Genomic DNA, 19,412 nt, shown 5'->3' on the forward strand with positions numbered 1-19,412 from the left:
ATTCTAAGTTCCCTGTCTCCTGCTGATTCTGGAGGAGGAATCAAAGATTAATTTATTGTAGGTTCCTAGTTTAAATGTATGTTACCACATTATGCAAGTTTTCCATATCATAAAATCGAGAAAAATAATAATATCCTACGTTCTACATTTTGTGATTCTAGACAGAAAATATTTTGGTGTTTTTCTGTTTTATGATAATTGAAATGGAAACTAGTTTCCAATTAACAACTCATTTTTATTATTTTTTCAGATGGCTCAAAGCCAGAAGTGTTGTGCAGGTCCCCTTCTTTACCCACTGCTGTCAAATATGCTGGTAGATTAAATCAGGTGAACACCAAGTGCTACTTTGGTTTAATCTTTTACTTTTTATATGTTTTAAAGTCCATATAAAGTAATTAAGAAAAGCTTTAGCTAAGCTTTCAAGCAAAACCTTTTATGTTGTGCAATTAAATACTTCAGTTTTGTTGGTTTATTAATGTGTATTTTTTTTATAGGGAGTGCTTATGCATGAAGAAAAAAAGAAACAAAAAGGAAAAGTATTTTTGAGTCCCCAGTCAGGTTTGTATATTTTCAGTTCAGTTCAGAAACTATGTGTAAAAGCCTGGCCAACAGGGTGAGGGGAGGGGATTCTGCCCCTCTGCTCTGCTAAGACCCCACCTGGAACCCTGCAGCCAGCTCTGGGGTCCCAGCACAGGAAGGACATGGAACTCTTGGAGCCAGTCCAGAAGAGGGTCACCAAGATGATAGAGAGATGGAGCACTTCTCTTATGGAGAGGTTGAGAGGGTTGGGGTTGTTCAGCCTAGAGAAAAGAAGGCTTCAAGGAAGACTGTTGTGGCCTTTCAGTTGTAAAAAGGGGCCTTTAAGAAAGGTGGGAACAAACTTTTCAGCAGGCACTGTTGTGATAGTAAGGGGTAATGGTTTGAAACAGAAAGAGGGTAAATTTACATTAAAGAAAGTTTGGTGAAACATGGGCACAGATTGCCCAGAGAGACTTCACCCCTGAAAACATCCAAGGTCAGGTTGGATGGGCTCTGAGCAACTTGATCTGGTTGAAGATGTCTCTGCCCACAGCAGGAGGATTGGACTAAATGACCTTCAACCCAAATCATTCTATAATTGTTTGATTCTTCATCAGTCCTCTAGCTAAATTGCTGAACACAGTGGCAGCTTGAACAGGCTGAAGCCACCTATTTTTTTTAATCCGGAGAAGTGTACAAATTCTGAGTGTTGTACTGGAAGCAAAATTTGGGCATAACGATTGTGCGCCCTGTCATTGATCTGGTAGATTTATTTTGCAGCAGGGTATGGTGGAGTTGTATCAATCTCCTGTTTCAGCTTACATGGGGTTCTCTGATACTTCAGGGACAAAACGTGGAATGCTTTCCTGTGAAGGTTTCTTGCAGTAATTGTCTAGAATTATACATGATAAACTAACTTAGAGATTATCAAGCCACATCCTTGGTCTGAATTGCCAAAATGCAGGCAAGCTAAAATTATCTTTAGAAGTAGCAGTAAGGTATTATAAAGGCCTTTATGTACTCTTTCTAAATTAGATATGGTTTGTTTTAAATGCATTATTAACAATGTAGCTTCTTTACAGCAATTTATTAGCAAGTACAATGAAGATTTTAAGAACAGCTGCTATTGTTTTAATTACAATTTCTTGTACAGCTCTGCAAACCTTTTCAGCAGCATGGGTATAATACACTAATCTCTCTGCAGTTGGAGGGGGCCCTAATTAGTTTTCTGGAGTTTGTGAAGACTGCAATTAAGTATCTCAATTTAAATTATCCATTTTGTTGGGAAGACACATTGGATTTTTTGTCTTTGCTGGAAGGCTTTTTCAAATTTAGCTTTGGGGATTTTGTAACACAAAATGGTTTGTCATTAGGTGGTCAAGAAAATGCTTGTTCTCAATTTGTATCTAATTATTTCCTACTGCACTTTGGCAGGTAATGATCTAAAGTTGATCTGTGTGTCCTTTCATTGCAGTTTGACTTGACAGTAATTTTCTCCTGGTTTTTTGTTTCAGTTACTTCAAGTCTTTTTGGGGTTTTTTTGTGGGGTTTTTTGTTTCCGTTTGTTTTTTAAAAACCAACAAATGATACCTTTAAAGCATTATGCTTTTTCCTCCCAATTTAGGCAGCCTTTCCAATAAATACATGACTCAGGGAAAAGCCTCACAGAAGAGGACCCAGCAAGAATGATGAGGGATATTAAGCACTGATAAATTGCAACACAGGCCCATCATTCACTTAAAAGAAATGTCTTTGGCTAAAGCATCTGAATTCGCAGGACAGCAGCATAGACAACCTTCAGCTTAAGTTCAATGAAAATATGGGTGTTTTATTTTAGATTGCTAGTATAAGCAACTGTGGATTTTAATACAAACCCCTGCTCTTTTTAATAGATTGTTTGAGCATTTTAATAGAAAGCCATGATGTTTTGTATTTGTTTACTAGGTAATGAATTTAGAAAAGGGCAGGCACTAAAAATGAACTGTTTTCAGGGTTTCGTTGTTCCACCTGACCATTTTAAACTGCACTAAAATGATGTGCTAGCCAAATAAATTATATTTTCTTCAAAAATGAATCTTTTGAAGGAGCAAATGATATTTATTAATGTTGATTGTTTACTGAATCCTTGTGTAAGTGTTTGAGATGTTTGTAGACTGCTATATTCCTTTTTATTTCTCCAGAGAAGTAAACACATAGACACTAGTCATCATATGTAAAACAATCTCTGGACAAGCAGTGCCACTGAGATTTTGTGGGGTTATTTTCTCTTCTGTGATTTTATGGGAGTTTATTTGTTGCTGTGCTCATGTTCAAGAAAGTAAGACTAGGTAACAGGTCAGTCCTGTTTTGTTGCTGCTAAGAATCTTTTTCAAGGCCTTGGGGATACAGACAAAAATGCTTTAAGAAATAGAGGTATTATATTTGGCAACTAGCGAAAAATACATGTCCGTTTTCATAGAATATGAAGAGGATCCTTGTACCAGTCAAGAATTTACATAAACTAGTAGTATGAATTTGAGATTTACTTGAAGTCCTTCCAGAGGTGGTAATGTGCCATCTTATCTTGCTCAGAAGCGAATTAGTTACGTGTTAAAATTGAAACCACTGTTAATTTATGAATCTGAAATAAATTTTAAAAAAAAAGTGAAAATCAGACTTAAGTTTCTCTGTTTTTTTCTGAGGTTGTAGTTTTCAATATTCCTGACATAAATGTAGAATTAATGCTAAGTTATTATAATTATCTGGATTTATAACAGTCATGTTCAATTTTTTTTCCCTATTCGTCTATTTTTATGGAAGCTGAAATCTAGAATTGCCAAAGGGGTCTTAGAGAATTAGCATCCTGAGTCTTGTTTTGGTGTTCACCAATCTGAAGCCAGCTATCTATGAACTTCCAGATGTGTTGCTTTCACAAATAATTTCTTCTGCGTTCTTTCCTAAACACACTTTGAAGCATATTACCTTTGTGCTTTATTTAGCTTTCTGTTCAGAGTTACTTCCAATTTTGCTGATGGGTTTGAAGTGTATGAATCTCCTCCAAAGCAGGTGCATACTCTCCTTCTTAATGATATGGAGGGACACAGTTGTTTATTTATGCTACCTTTTTTATTGGAAGAAAGTGCTGTCACCATATTTCACAGGAATTTCAAATGCTTTTGATGTCTTGAGTTTCCAAAGCTGGAATATGTTTTATGATGTAAATAGTAGGTAATCGGTGCTGAGAAATGGAGCAATAAGTGTTTTTTTTCAGGTTTGCAACACAGTTAACTGTCTTAAGCAGGTAAGTCAATGTCATGTAGCTACTAGATCACACACATCCATTTTCCCTAATGTAATTGTTCTGGTGAGGTTTGTTTCCTAACAGTTAAAATTTTACTTAAAGCTTCCAGGGCTTGAAATAGCTGCTTAGAATGGGAGTTTTCTAGCATGGAAAGTTGTTGGCTTTTTCTTCCATACTGATAGCTTATCAATATTTCTTATTACTCACTTGAACTAGCTAGATTTTAAAACTCATTTTTTCATTTATTTTCTCTGAGAGAAGGCTATTTTTTTAGCCCATGCTCAGTGCTCCATGTGGAGATTGATTCAGCAGGCAGGGGACTAAGGACTGATGATTGGAAGCATCATGAAGGTGCTTCATTTTGCCTGCATATTCAAGTGTGAATGGTGAAGGAGGTATGAGCTGCAGTCATAAACAATCTTCCCTCCTTCAAGTGTACTGACTTCAGCTTTCAGCCCAGTAGTGCACTAAACCCCACTCCCTCACCCCTAAGCAGGAGTAGTTTAGTTGAGATGCATATTCAAGGTGCATGAATTACGTGTGAAAGACACACTGTAGCTAAAGAAAATACAACTTTTTTTATACACCTGCTATCTTTATATTTGCGATAGTAGAACTGCGCCTTAGTAAAGGGCATAATTATGTATGTAAAAAACACGTTAACATATCTTACATGCTACCAAGCTCTTCGGAACTACTAAGCCCGGAATCAGGGAAGTGAGGTGATGAGACCCAAATGTGTTTCTTGTGCTTGGACTTCATAAACAGGGATTTAAAGTATTATCTAGCATGTTTAAGAATGCTGTAATGTGGAAATGAAAAATGAGTATACTTGTTTACCTTCTGGCATAGCCATTATTCAACTTACAGTAATGGCATGAGTCTCCCTGTACCAGGGGTATTGGGTTTTCTTAGGAGTCAAGTCGCTGCAGCCACCAGGAGTAGGGGAGTGGCAGCTCAGTTCATCCAGCAGCTTTCACACTCTCCTCCCACCACGCCTCTGCACCAGGCAGGGATCAAGGACCGCTGGGCCCTGACCACTGATGGTCATCCTCTCACTTGGCCCCAGACCAGCATGAACTGGGAGGAAAGGGTGGGATCCTGGTCAGCAGGAGGGCAGACACAATGTGCTGTCTGTGATGGATCATAGCAGTCACTGGTTCCAGGTCCTCTGCACTTCACTCAGGGATTTGTCCAAAATGGATCGCTCTGCACATGGGTTTTGCCTGCTGAGCCAAAGCTTCCTATTGAATAGCCATACACATTGTTATTTTAAAATGCTTGCCAGTGTGACGGTCAATAAATATTCACATTCGGTGCCTGTATTTTGTAGGTGGGAAACTATGCACTCATGGGCCTCCGTTGTTCTCTGGTGTGGGAAAATTTTAGGGGGTAAAAAGATAACGGTATGGAAATTGTAGAGGAAAATAGGATTGCTCTACTCCCTGAATGGAATGTGGCCAGCATACCTGACTTCCCACTCACTATACGGGCTAAAGGTGGGTAGAGTACACTAGCCAGGCTCTGTCAGAGGCTTGAGCTTAGTTGTCCTTTCTGGCTGACAAGCTGCAGAGTAGCTGAAAATGAAAGGAGATAAAGGAAGATGTCCTGTTGTTGAATTAGCAGCTGTGGTGGAATCACTCCTTTGGCTTACACATTATTCATTGTGAAATATCCACCCCCAGCATACAACCACCCCTCACAGGGTAAGATATATGACTGCAGCCACTCAAGCTCCATCTAAACATAAGTAAATAGTACAAATGTGAATTCAGAAAGGTGAGAAGTTAGGAAAGACTCCATTCTAACTTCTGGAATCTGTTGCTATGCTCAACCTGTCTTTGCCCCTGTGGGGACAATAATGGGGTAAGAACAGTGTTCTGTGAATGGTAAATTACTGTCTCAATCTCACTTTTCTAAGGGATTAGAGCTTTTTAGTACATTTCTTTGAATTAATGTATTGCTTTTAATATGTTTTTGCAGTCAGCTACTATCACCAGTCCTTGAACATTAATATGTTCAGAATTCTAGGCTCGATCCAAAGTAGCAAGACCAGGGATGGGATTCTGCCCCCCTGCCTCTTGTGAGACACCACCTGAAACACTGCATCCAGCTCTGGGGCTTCCAACTTAAGAATGATACGGAACTGTCCAAGTGTGTGGCCTCCCCTGCATTAAGTTGATAAAAGGACTGCAGCCACCTCCCTTATGAAGACAGGACCAGAAGGTTGGGACTGCACAGCTTGAAGACAAGAAAGTTATCTGGAGACCTCATGGCAACCTTACCGTATCTGCAGGGGGCATACAGGGGAGCTGGCGACTCTTCATCGGGAACTGTACTGATAAAACGAGGGGGAGGTTTAAATTAGGTATTAGGAAGAAATTCAATACTGTGAGGCAGGTGAGGCACTGTAATGGGTTGCCTAGCGAAGTTCTGGATAAGGCTTGGACCAACCTAATCTAGTGAGAGGTGACCCTGCCCTGATGATATTTAAGCTCAATTCTAACCCCCTTACACGCTAAATTAACAAAGATTGTTATTTCGTGACCCTTCCCCGGCGCTGACAGGCTAACCAGTCATTAAATGGCTGCAGCAAAACCCTCCCCTTTGACGTGACAGCTGGGCGCTGCTGTGCCGCGGCCTCCCCAGGGCAGCTGAAGGGCAGGGCGTGCTGCTGGCTCCGCCGCTTATCTGGGCGCGCAGCCCCGCTGCCGGCGGCGCCCCGCCCTGCCGGAGCCGCAGCGCCGCCGGGACCAGGACCAGGACCAGGACCAGGTCCAGGACCAGGACCAGGACCAGGACTGGCACCGGCAGCGGGAGCGGCGCCCTCCGGGGGTGGAGCCGCCGCCGCCCGTCCCGCCCGCGGCCCGTGCGCGGTGGCGTCACAGCGTGCGGGCGGCGCTGCCCGCGGCCGAGGGCGCCGAGCCATGGCCTCGTCCGTGGTGCGCGCCACGGTGCGCGCCGTCAGCAAGCGCAGGATCCAGGCGACCCGCGCCGCCCTCACGCTGGTCAGTGCCGCGGGCGGGCGGCGGGCGGCGGGCGGCGGGCGGGCCCGGGACCGCGGCTCCGCGTGAGCTGCGCCACGGGCAGCGGGGCGGCCCCCGGCCACAGCGGGGCGGGCACAAGGACGGGGCTGGGCCGGGAGCGGGCGGCGTCGGTGACCCCGGCGGGGCGGCTGCGGTGGGCGGGTGCGAGGGGCTCTGCTGCCCCTGCCCGGTGGGACAGCGGCGGCTCCTGCTCCCCGCCGGGAGGAGGCCCCGCGGAGAGCCGGGGCAGCGCCGCTGCGGCCCCTGCGAGCGCGGGGCCCTGTCGCGTAAACACCCCAAAAACAGGATTTGATTAAAATGTTTTGGAAGACGGTAATGCGTAACCTACCGAGGCTGAGGCGTAGGTTCTTTCCAGGAAGGCTTTACATCCTGTTGTTAATAATAAAATGCGCGCATTCTAGCGGCCGTGCTGGAGAGGCCGAATTGAAAACACGGTGTTGGGTCGTAGGTCGGACTCGGTGATCTCAGTCTTTTCCAGCCTCTGACCTGAGAGCGCTGCAGAGCAAAGCACAGTTAGTTTCCCGCAGGAGCAGGAGCAGATGGAATGCACACAGCTCAGTCGTTTGTCAGAGCAGGTGATTCCTGCTCAGCAGTGGGTCTAGAGACACACAGCCCCACAGCAAGAGTGGTAGAGGTAATTAGAAAGGATTTTCTACTGCAGGTCTACTTGACGTTTACTTTGTTAAATTTAGCTCATAGTAAGAACTTCGCATTACTAACGCTTTTCTCAGTGTCTTAGAAACTTGTGGGAATTTAATGGAAATTTTGACGTTTGCATTTTGTTATTGCATTTCTGCATCAACTAGATCTGCATGAATGCTGAATTTTATCTGCTGTTAAGTCACAGGTTCCTTTAAGGTTAATGGGGAGAGAGAAGTAGGCTATATGCCCTCTATAGCTAACTGATTTTTGTCTGTAATGGGTATGTGACAACATGTTTACAAGAACAGAGCTACTTGATTCAATTATGGTAGTGATTTTGGAGGAAAAAGCTGCGAAGAAACAACAGGGATCTTGACAGGCTTGAGAGGTGGGCTGATACAAACTTAATAAAGTTCAACAAAGTGAAATCCAAGGTCCTGCACCTGGATCAGGGCAATCCCAGGCACAAGTTAGGTGGAGAATGGACTGAGAGCAGCTGTATCAAGAAGGACTTGGGTGTGATGGTTGATGAGCAGCTGGACATGACACAGCAATGAGCAGTTGTAGTCCAGAAAGCCACACATGTCCTGGGCTGCATCCAGAGCAGGGTGGGCAGCAGGGCCAGGGAGGGGATTCTGCCCCTCTGCTCTGCTCTGCTGAGCCCACCTGAAACCCTGCAACAGCTCTGGGGCCTCCAACATCAGAAGGGCATGCAGGAAGCCACAAAGTTGGTTAGAGGACTGCAGCCACCTCCCTTGAGAAGACAGGTTGAGAAGGCTGAGGCTGTCCAACTTGAAGAAAAGAAGGTTGTTGAGAGACCTCATGGCAACCTTTCAGTATCTGCAGGAGGCCTCCAGGGAAGCTGGAGAGGGACTCTTCATCAGGAACTGTAGTGATAAGACAAGAAGGAGATTTAAATGAGGTGTTAGGAAGCAATTAGTTACTATGAGGGACGTGTGACACTGGAATGGGTTGCCCAGGGAAGTTCTGGATAGTTCAAACTGGGCTTGAACCAACCTGGCCTTGGCCTTGATCAACCTGGCCTACTGCCAGGCCTTGATCAACCTGGCCTACTGCCCCTGCTATGGCAGGGGTGTTGGAACTAGATTATCTTTAAGGTTCTATTCCATCCCAAGCCATTCTGATATTCTAACAGCCAAAACCCCCACTGTTAAGGGCTGAGGATTGAATTTTTGACGTATCTGTTTGCTGGCAGTGCGGGTGAGGAGAGGAGTGAAAAGGTGGTGTGCTCTGTGTCAATTAGGCTGAGGGGACATCTGTTTTATAGCAGTGTGTATCTTACAGGCATTAACTTTAATACATGCATTGCAAATATTCAAACAAACAAAAAAAAATCAAAATTTTATATATTCTTTTGTCTTTCAGACCCCTTCTGCTGTCCAGAAGATAAAAGAGCTTCTGAAAGATAAACCTGACCATGTAAGTGTAGACAGGGTCAGTCTTTAGGGTATGCTAAGGTATTGGCATAGCTCATGATTACAAAGCATTTCTGGCTAACTCAGAAGTTCGAACTGAACACTGAGGTGTTTGTTAGAGATGGTGATTTTTTTTTTTTTTTGTGGGGAATGCATAAGCTTATTTGTATATCCAGCTTTGTTTTATTATAAAGTGAAATGCAGGAAACAACTGACTGTAATGAAAATTCACTGTACAGTTACTGTTGAGATTAATGAAGTTGGAAAAATTTTGAGGTTGAGATATTTTTGAGCTACAGTTTAATGAAACCCTTTAGTATTGCATAGTAATGACTTCTAATAGGGAGAGGGCTCTTCAGCTGTTATTATTTAAGTTCTTGTAGGAATTCTCATTGTGTAGTATGCAATAATAAATTTATAATCATATGCATTGGAGAACATCTAATTCTTAGGAGAAGTGCCAGACAATGTGTTTTTTTAAGTAACCAGTGTTTCACCCAATAATTGTTTCTTTTGCTTCCTGCTTGTCTGCAACTAACTAGACTTATTTGTTCAAATGTTTTAAACCATCCTAAGGAAGCCTTGGGCCTACACTTTATATGGTCAGTCGTTTCCTGGCTTTAAATGGTATTTGCATTTTCCAACCCATTATTTGTAACAGTTCCTGTAGAGAAAGGTATCTAGTCTGAAAGGATCAGATGCAGTTTGTCTTGAGCTGATTTGATGAGAAGTATTAGATTTTGGTACAATTTTATATCAACATATGGACATAGACAATAAAATTTGGCTCTTCAGTTATGAAGCACTGGTGTGTAGAAGGTGATACAGTTACTTCTTTAAAGACTCTTACCCACAAATAGTTTTCTACTTTGTTAAAACTTCTCTATTTTTCCTTACACGGATGCTCTTCTTGTCAGACTTGCTGAATGCTGTGAATGTTACAAACATTGACTAAGTTGGCTTTTAATGCCAGTTAAAAGAGTACACACATACATACACCTGATTTAGGGAGGTGTTTGCTTCTTGGCAATAGAGGTAATAAAAATCAAAGTACGTTTTTCAGAACTTTGGTTTAAAGTAAGTTTTCGGACGGTGTCATTACAAGAGTTCTGTGATAATCTACTGCCTGCCTTTATTTTGGCCTCACAGCTTCATAATTATGTTACTGTCATACTAGCTGAATTAGCATCTGAGTAAACTGTAATTTGAAGTCACAAAATACCTGTCTTTGAAATTTGACTGTCTTTTTGAGACCTGGTTCCTATAGGAGTGCCCATAGTTACTTAATTACTTCAAAAATTTAACATACTGTAGGGCATGATCCACTCCAGCAAGGATCAGATGGGGTTTTTTTTACCTTAGCAGTCAAATTTATAAAACAAAAAAGAAAAAGTTATCTCTTATCTGTTACAGTAATTCACTTTTACATTTAGGCAGTGGAGAAGAATATATGTCAGCACTTCATTGTTTTGCATACTTTTTAACTTGATGTTCTGAATAGATTTTAAAAAGGAAGTTGTGCATCTGGTGGTGTTTTTGTTGTTTCTTTTTCTTTAGGTAGGTGTGAAAGTAGGTGTTCGTACAAGGGGATGCAATGGACTTTCCTACACGTTAGAGTATACAAAATCGAAAGGAGACTCTGATGAAGAAGTAGTTCAGGATGGTGAGTTTCTGGTGCAGCAGCACAAGCTTCTGTGGTGGGGGGAATGAAACCTCATCATTTTGAGAGAAGAAATCTAATGTCAAAGTTGTTAAAGTTTTGTGTATCTTGTTGGATTTACAGACCTTAAGAAGGATATGAAGTGGGTTACTGTCTGCTATGCATGGGAATTGTGTACTCAAGCTGAGATTTGTTGACATGTTCTACCATTTATTTCCATCAGCATCATTTTTTTGTCCCCTGTCAAAAAAACAGACATTCATGTGCACACATAAGTAACAGTTCCACACTTCTGCCAGACTTGCATTGGTAGAATGAAAACAGTGATTGAAGTGTTCCAGATTAGGCCAGGGAAAACAAGTTGTACTGGTAGTCCTTTTACTTAGCTTCCACTTCTTTTATTACTGGTCAAAAGAGAATTTCAAAGTGAATGATGGTTTTGCTCTGTGTAATTTCTGACTTCTGTTCTTTTCAAGGGGTTAGAGTGTTTATTGAAAAGAAGGCACAGCTGACACTTCTAGGAACTGAAATGGACTATGTAGAAGACAAACTGTCCAGTGAATTTGTCTTCAATAATCCAAACATCAAAGGAACGTGTGGCTGTGGAGAAAGCTTTAACATCTGAAATGTGAAGATTACTTCTTTGACTTTGAGCAGCCCAAAACACTTACTATTATGACTTTCAGAAGCAAATGAATTTTCTTCAGGTTTGTAGGCTGCGTAAAGTGGGGATACTATTAAGAAAAATAAAGTTACATATTTGAAAATATAAGATGTGTGTTAAATTCCACTGCTGATGTAGTTATGCTGTAATTTGTGATGAGTTGGGATCTAAAAGGTAAGAACAGTAAGTGCTGCAGTAACATCTCTACTTTCACTTGCCAAACAAATAAAATTTCACTGTTCTTCTCCTCTGTCATGTTCTTTGTCATCCTACTCATACTTCCCCATTCAAAACCCATTTGAAAGAATGTATAGTGTTCTGCTTTGATTTGGGGAAAACAAACAAGCAAATAAACAAAAAATGGTAACCATTTCTGTGTGAGTATTTATAAAGATTTATATATACAAGCACACAGTCCTTGCTTACTTTGTACTTTTCCGATGCTTTCATCTTTTTACAAGTGCATTTTCTGGTCATTTATTTTCCCTTAAATTCAGGGAAATAAAAATGTTGTTCATGTATTAATATAGTGGTAGCATCTGTTGTAGAAATGCTTGGAAGAGGGCTAGCCTAATTTTAATTGTTTTCCTTTCTTTGTTGAAGGCATAGTCCCTGCTGTACTTGGTCATTTTCAAAGCATGAATTATCTGGGTACTGGAGGGCTAAAAAGGGATACGCAGGCTTTGTTTTTCACATTTCAGAGTTTTATCTTGCTTCAGTTTGAAAAGGTGATAAAACTGCTTCCATATTCTTATTCCCCATGTTCACAGGATGTGCTGTGTTAACACAAAAATCTATGAAAACTTATTGAGAGAAAAATCCCAGATTTCTCATTATTTTTTTTTTTCTGTAATCATGCATGCTACTAACCTTGTTAGAGTTTGAACTCTTTTTCATTACTCTCAGTAATAGAATTTTGTGACAGCAGCTCTTTCCTTTTCCTTCAAATAATCCTGAGACTCCTTTACATAACAAACATGTTTCAATAAGCAAAGCAATCTGTTATATATTGGCTTCTGTAACAATAACCGAAACAGCTGCATGAGGCAAAAGAAGGATTTGTTCTGGCTTTGTCTTGTTCTAAACAGATACAAAAAACATTGCCATGAAAATTATCCCTTAGTGGCTGATAAAAATGGAACTGCCATTTATGCTCCCAAATACTACCTTTATCTTAAGGCTCTTAAGGAGCATTTTCAGTAATAACGGCTGATTTAGATGGATTCCCAGGATGCTGGATCATTGCCAATGACATTAATGGTTTAAGGCTCCCTGAATTGATTGTTGTAATCTGCAGAAACTATTTCAGGACATAGATGTATTGTTATTAATCCTATAAAATGGTGTCAGGGTCAAAGCAAGTTGACGATTTGTGTTGCAATGCAAACATAGTGCAGGAGAAGATGAAATCTTTTAATAAACGTGAAATTGGTGAGAGAACAATATTTCATCTTCTTTGAAGAATCAGGGGCCAGCCAATTCAGATTGCTGCAGTAGGGAGAGTGTATTTAGGCTAAGGCTACACTGCAAAAATCATTCTTCAACTGATTCCATTGAGTGCTATTCCACACAGTGTTTGAGGTATTTCACTTCTTTTACAAAGTTAAAATGTGCTCATTTCCCCTTCCTCATTCTCTGTTTACATAATCTGATATGATATTCTTTATTTCACTAAATATTTCATATGAATCTGATATGATTTTCTTTGATATGATATTCTTTATTTCACTAAATATGATAATCTTTATTTCATCTGAAAGTTCAATGTATCTGTCCTAGTTTAGGACAAATTTGGGAGAAAAACCTCTGGAAGGAGCCTCCAGAAAACAGAACCCCCATGGCCCCTCCCCACCCACCTGGTTTGGGAAGAATTTTCTTGGAGAGAAGTGGAAAAGAACCTGTTTATTTAACAAACAAAACACTCCCCAGCACCAAAGCCAAATTAACAACACCAGATGACAAGAAAACCCTTTCACCACACTGAAGAGATGAACAAATCCAGAAGGTCTCTCCTGGGAGTGGCTGCCCAGGTCTGGGCGCTGGGAATTGCCCTCCAGCACTGGGGATGGCTGCTGCAGATCACAGAGCGCAGGCTCTCAGTGTTCCTCGGGGTTTCCCAGGTGCCTTGTCTGTCACTCGGTGTCCATTCCCCTACCTCTAGAAACTTCCATCCAGGGCGCCAAGTGATTGGATGAGGGCCTGGGGCCCCTCCCTTGTCTATCCCTCACTGGTTCCCTTGTATTTCTATCTCCACAAGAGCCACTCCCTAATGTCTCCCCATTGGCTGATCAGTTCCCCTCCCTCCCCCTATATAACATGTTGCCAACACCCCTCAAGTGCTCTTGTTGGCTGGCTTCCTTCGCATGCTGTTGGACCCTCAGGGTCTCAATAAACATCGGACTCTTGCCCCCAACAAGTGCCTCTCCTATTTGCCATTGGGATCCGCTGCGGCCTTAGGACCCACAAAGCACTCTCCAAAGCCCATCTGGGTCCAGCAGGGAGTGCTTCCACCTGCCCTACTTGCCCCACAGGAGAGCTAGCCGGGGCTGAGGATATCTGGGACAGTGGTCTGGGGCAAGGACACGGCAACCTAGATACATACACTTTTCCCCTTTTTTCCCCTGCAGACAATCACTCTTGGTGACATTTGGGAGAGTTTAAAAAAAAAAAAAAAAAAAAAAAAGAGAGAGAGATAAATTATGAAGAAATATATCAATAAATAAAGCCAAGTAAGAAAATATGAGAAAGAGCAAGGCTTGTGTTAGGGATGTCAAACTGACTCCCCAACTGTGCTACTGGGGATGATGAGAGTACTCCAAACACCAGGCTCTGTTATTCTGAAGCAGGTGCTGGTAAGCCTTAGAAAATCCTTCCAGAGAAAGTCCTCATCAGAGCAATTTGTTTATCTCTCATAGTACCTGGATCTCTCAAACTTCAGAATATTTATTGGAACCTGTAAGAGCTCAAGATCCCTTTTCCTCCAGACAACAAGCACCGCAACATCAGTATGACTTTTTTCTGCTAGAACAATCTTCACAGAGTTTCTAGAGAACTGTTTTTATCTTTGGAAGACTTAATTAAAGGGGCTGTGTTTGAATTATGATACTTGATTCTCCTTCCAAAGTGTTAAATTATTTTTGAAAATGTTTCCTGTCCACCTAGAGTTACAAAGTACTTTTAATCATGGAAGGCTGCTTGATTATATCTCAGTATTAAGTTTCTAACTTTGACTAACTAGATGAACCAATTCATTAAAACTTTGTATTCTAGGAATTCCACAAAGTCACCAGAAAACATGTCCCAGCTCCATCATCAAAAGGTACAAATGTGTTTCTATTGGGTAAAAGCCTCTTTACTTCCTTACCTTCCATCTTACCAAGAGGAAGCTAAGCTGGTGATAAGTTTGATCTTAGCCTGGCACAATGCAACTCTTCATTTACCTATTGTAACACATTTCTCAGGTTCTACCCTAAAACTGATATAGAGGATCAATAGACTATCCCATTTTCACTCTGTAGTCTGCAACAAGCCAGAGAGCTGGGGGGCGCAGCCAAGGCAGGGATCTCAGCATTTATATCCAGATTTTTTTGGATGTAACAGAGACAGAGAAATCACTGAACTTCGTTGTGGTACTAGTCTTGAATACATGAACTGACTACTGAGGCCTTTAGCAACAGAGTCTTCAAATAAGACACAGCCAGGAGTTCCCCTGCAAACCAAAAGCTGCAGTGTAACTAAGCAGATATGATAAACAAATCTGCATCAGAGACATGACCTGCTTACACTGTGTGTCAAATGAGGAAAAGCAGAGCACTGCTTGTAGCTGCTTGCACTGGGATTGGAAGGAAGAGAGAGATTGGAGGTCTTGAGCAGAGATGAGGGTGGTTAAGACCAGGTTCAGTTGCAGGCTCTCTGCAACCAGGCCCTTTGACGAATAAGGAAAGTTTAAACCTTGGGATTTCTCTGTTGCCATGACATAAAATACTGCTGGATGAAGACATGCAAGTACAAAACAGGATGAAATATCCATTCTGCTATTTCAGAGATAGAGCAGAATCACAATTGCTTCATAGATAATAGTAACTATTCATCCTAATCTTCTGCCAAAAGCCTATAGTCTACAACAGGGTCATGCTAACCCACTGCCCTCTTCTCCCCAGATAAAAGAATGTAGGATATCAACAGAATAGAAAGCACATGTTAAATATCTGACTTGTGCCTATCTATTATCCTCCTTCTTCCTACATAATAACCTCCTCTTCTCTATTTATATTCACATCTATATTTAATGCTCACTGAAGACTATGGACTTGTGTTTGATGTTCATCTGAAGACATGATTCATCACAATCCTCATTTTTAGTAATGGGAAAAGGCTGTGGTAGAAAAAAGCCAGATGAGCGCTTTTCATCTCAATAGCCACATAACTTTTATGTGAACTTGAAAAGTCATTCAAAAGATTGCAGTCTCAGCCTATTGCAGTTGATACACAAAGTTTTCTGAATGCTGCATGATCCTCCCTAGCAGAATCTGATCTCTCCTTCTTTAAAGAACACTCATTAAAAAGAGACAGCATATTATTCATTCTTTGACCTACCATGTCTGTTGTTTTTAACACAATATGTAAAAATATTCTATTAATTATAAGTTTTTGAAAAAACAGATGTTATGATTTCTATGTCAGTAGTCTTGAGAATGAAAAACAAGGACAACAGGTCAATTATTAAATTGTTTTTCACACGCTACCCTGCAGCCAGAGCCACTAGTGCTGACTCCTAAACAAGTGGTCAGAGAAGAGCTTGGCACTCCCTTCCCTACTATCAACACAAACCCTCTAAGAGCAACCTACAGCAGGGTCATTGAATGCAGACAGCTGAAGAGCTTCTGATATCAACTCAGCATAAAAATAATCTACTGACCTTCCTTACCAGAATGAAAGGAGCACCAGACTATTTTGTGTCATTGAACATATATGCTCAGAGTCTCCTATACATCCTCACATGGAGAATGCCAATCTACGGAGGTAAAAATATTCTTACACACAGAGTTGGTTGCTATCTATTATTTATCACAACTTTATAAATCTCTTTGCACAAAACACATGTTTACTTCCCTCTTTTCCAATCTAGCTAGTTCCCCTTCACTAACATCATCCTATTTGAGATCAGACACAGCTGAGTAAAATGACACTATAATTTAAGAACATAATTTAATGTGAACTTCTAATTCCAATGTGAAAGATTGAAATACCACTGGATATATGAATTCATTAAACAGAAGATATTTTCATCCATCAGAATACATTCTTTACAGAAATAAGAAACCAACCTCCAAATTTACAGTTGGTATTAGGGATATTGTGGTTTTATCTGAAATAAAACCCTTAATTTCTGGAAAAGGAAAAGCGTGAACCATCACCTCTCTCATCCCACCTTCCCCAAAGGAGCATCAGTCAGAGACGTAAGCGAGGAACTAAAATGCCTGGCTGAAACAGCATCTGCATGGTGGTGAAGCCAAATCAGGAAGTGTGGTCAGCATGCCTGAAGCACTAGCTCTGAAAGGGGCAGGTGGCTAAGACAGGTTCATCTGATAACCTTAAACCACACTGCAGCACCTTTTGTTTGCTCAAAATAGTTCCACAGTTCCAAAACATCCTGGATCTTCTCGCATGCCACGGAACTGACATTTAAATGCAGCTCCTCCTGGGAGAGAAATAGCAGAACCTCAGTTTCAAGTGCCTGATACTGATACAGGGGGTTTGGAAGATGGCCCCCCTGCCTTGCCCTGGGAGACAACAGATGGATAACTTACCGCCTCCCCTGTTGTCAATCTTTTGTTGTCCCTTCCCCTCATCCCTGTCAGTCATTGTGTAATCCTTCCCCCAGTTCTAGAAAGTTCTGCCTTCTTTGTATCCCCATTGGTTCTTTCCCTGACACCACTCCTTCTCCTTGTCCCCATTGGTTGTTACCCTGTCACTCACCCTCTGCTCCGCCCCAGACCCTTCCCTCATTGGTTGTGTCCTACCCAGCCACGGTTATATTCCCTACCCCGCCCCTTGTCTGGGGCTCTCAGAGCTAGCTGCCCTCCTTAGTGGTTGTGCTCCTTTGCTCCTCACCTCACTCGCCCTCATCTGAACCCTCGAGACTAAAGCTGCTTGAGAGACACCCACCTCCAGGGGAAGCCTCTTCCTTATCTGCTATCCGGCTCTTGGAGAACCTGACCCTGTGGCAAGCCAGGTGGTCACAGGACCCCAGGGCCTCATGATACAGTGACGGGCAGGAAGCAGGAATCACACACAGGCACATTGTCCTGCCACAGGGAAGGTTTTCACACAAACCCATCAGCTGCACCAGGCCACCTAGCTGGAATGGGTACAAACTAGATTTTGGGACCAACCTGAGCCAAGCTAGATCGTCCTCATGCACTGGGTTTTGAGAAACTGGTTTTGTGACACCCTGCTGGCCACGGGAGCCAGAGCAGGAGGTCAGTGCTGCTGTCTCTGGCTCTATTGGCAGATAAAAGCTTTGTCTAAGTCTAGCCTCAGTGACATCATGAACTGACATGTCTGGGACGAGCAACCTCATGCAATGTTTTAATCTTCTTTGTCACTTACACACATGTTTATGCAACATGCAGAGGGAGGCAGGCATGGTATCCCATGGTGTACCTCTGGACTTCTCTACAAAGAACATGCCATTCCAAACATATTTTCTCCTCATTCCAGCAGACTTGCCTCTTCCCTTTCTCCTACCATTGCTGCCTGCATGCCTGACTTGGAGACCCAGTACAAAAGTGCTGCACAAAGGTGACACAGCATGACACTGGAATGGATGTGCTAGAAATCAAGGAGGGCACAGGCTCTTCCTTCCATCAGCATGGGTATAACAGAACCACATAAGGGAAAATCTGACTCATGCAACCTAGAAAATATTCCCACAGCTGCCTGAAGACTGAAACCAAAAGGGCAGATCAGGTGCTGCTCAATTTTTCTGCTATAGTCAGTCTTTGCCACATCCCTATTTAAAAGCAACAATTGAAACACAGTTCATCCTTACTATTTCTGCATTTAATTGCTTGTAAATGCTATTTTTTCTTTAAGTACCCCTTCTGATATATGTATGAGAATGATAGGATAAAGAACAAGACAACATTGTAATTTAATTACAAAACCATAGCAAAAGCATTGTCCTATTAACAAATTGTCCTATAAAATGCAAAGTAAAGAATAAGAGGGAGTAATCTGTTTATAAATATGTTAGGTGGAACAAATGCCATACTGTCGGATTGCAACTGATTGCAAAGCATACTTTCTAGCATGGATTTCATGGAGCAATATGTAGTTAATAAAACTACCTTTATGATTTTTATTACAGCCTTTTAGCATAAATAGCTAATAACAAATTTACATTCATGGTATTGGCACAAATGTAAATTAGTGTCTTTTTGTTTGTATTACTGAAGTGCAGTTCCATTGCCAGACAATTGTATTTGGCCATTCCATTAACTAGAGACATCTATGAAACAGATTGATATTTCTGCTCAAGGAATACTAATTCAGAAAAGAAATTGCACTGCATGCCTCCTTACTAGTAGACATGCTCACAAAGAGCACGTCTGCTCTTTGCACCCAAGCCTGTTTCACATGTTGGCATAGAGACAACACCCAAGTAGATTGGTGCTGCTTCAAATCAGGTTTAGAAACCAGATTTCCAGCCCCACGCAGCATTTCAAGATTTAATCTGCTTTCCTGTTCTAAGTCACAAGCACCAAGATCTTAGGAAACTGGTCGCCACCCACCCTAAGAAAGAGACCCCACTAGTTGGGTCATTCACTTAGAAGTGGGTACTAGTTCTTGCAGAGGCACAGCAGCTCCGCTGGGGATGACACCAGGCAACACTCAGGAGTTTCCTTGAAGCCAGGGGTCCTGCTGGGTGCAGACCCTAGGCAGGGATGCCAAGCTACTACTCCAGGCTGGGACCCCCAGCAGCCAAGAGGATGCCACCCACCCCTCATTTGCGGCCTCTCGGTGCTTGCCAACACCTCCATCTCCCGGACATGGCGCACTCAACACGAAACTAAACTTTCTTCACCCCTACCCTGCTTACAAACATTATCTGCACTTTGTGGTAGATCCATGGGCTTCAGGGTCTCCAAGTTGTTAACTG

At 42.0% G+C, this 19,412-nt stretch overlaps 2 protein-coding genes across 5 annotated transcripts in view; both read left to right on the forward strand.

The window, feature by feature from the left end:
* Positions 1-3,169, forward strand: part of TUT7 (terminal uridylyl transferase 7) — a 33,169-nt gene extending 30,000 nt beyond the window's left edge. For all 4 annotated transcript variants that reach the window (XM_030258478.4, XM_030258482.4, XM_072922888.1 and 1 more), the window contains 3 exons: positions 251-327; positions 495-558; positions 2,144-3,169. In XM_030258478.4, the coding sequence (XP_030114338.4) occupies positions 251-327; positions 495-558; positions 2,144-2,208 (206 nt within the window). In that variant the 3' untranslated portion in view covers positions 2,209-3,169. The remainder of the gene's footprint in view (positions 1-250; positions 328-494; positions 559-2,143) is intronic.
* A 3,433-nt stretch (positions 3,170-6,602) lies between these two features.
* ISCA1 (iron-sulfur cluster assembly 1) lies at positions 6,603-11,618 on the forward strand. Its single transcript, XM_002194894.7, has 4 exons — positions 6,603-6,807; positions 8,875-8,928; positions 10,482-10,587; positions 11,061-11,618. The coding sequence occupies exons 1-4, from the start codon at positions 6,727-6,729 to the stop codon at positions 11,207-11,209; spliced, it is 390 nt and encodes a 129-aa protein (XP_002194930.1). The 5' UTR covers positions 6,603-6,726; the 3' UTR covers positions 11,210-11,618.
* Positions 11,619-19,412: the final 7,794 nt, after the last annotated feature.

Source organism: Taeniopygia guttata, chromosome Z (assembly GCF_048771995.1).
Source record: "Taeniopygia guttata chromosome Z, bTaeGut7.mat, whole genome shotgun sequence".
Taxonomy (NCBI): Eukaryota; Metazoa; Chordata; class Aves; order Passeriformes; family Estrildidae; genus Taeniopygia; species Taeniopygia guttata.

Bases quoted from the DNA above. Each gene is read 5' to 3' on its own strand.
- ISCA1 (XM_002194894.7), top strand. From the start codon at position 6,727: ATGGCCTCGTCCGTGGTGCGCGCCACGGTGCGCGCCGTCAGCAAGCGC. The intron at 6,808-8,874 runs GTCAGTGCCGCG...TTTGTCTTTCAG, and splicing joins CCCGCGCCGCCCTCACGCTG to ACCCCTTCTGCTGTCCAGAA. The intron at 8,929-10,481 runs GTAAGTGTAGAC...CTTTTTCTTTAG, and splicing joins TGAAAGATAAACCTGACCAT to GTAGGTGTGAAAGTAGGTGT.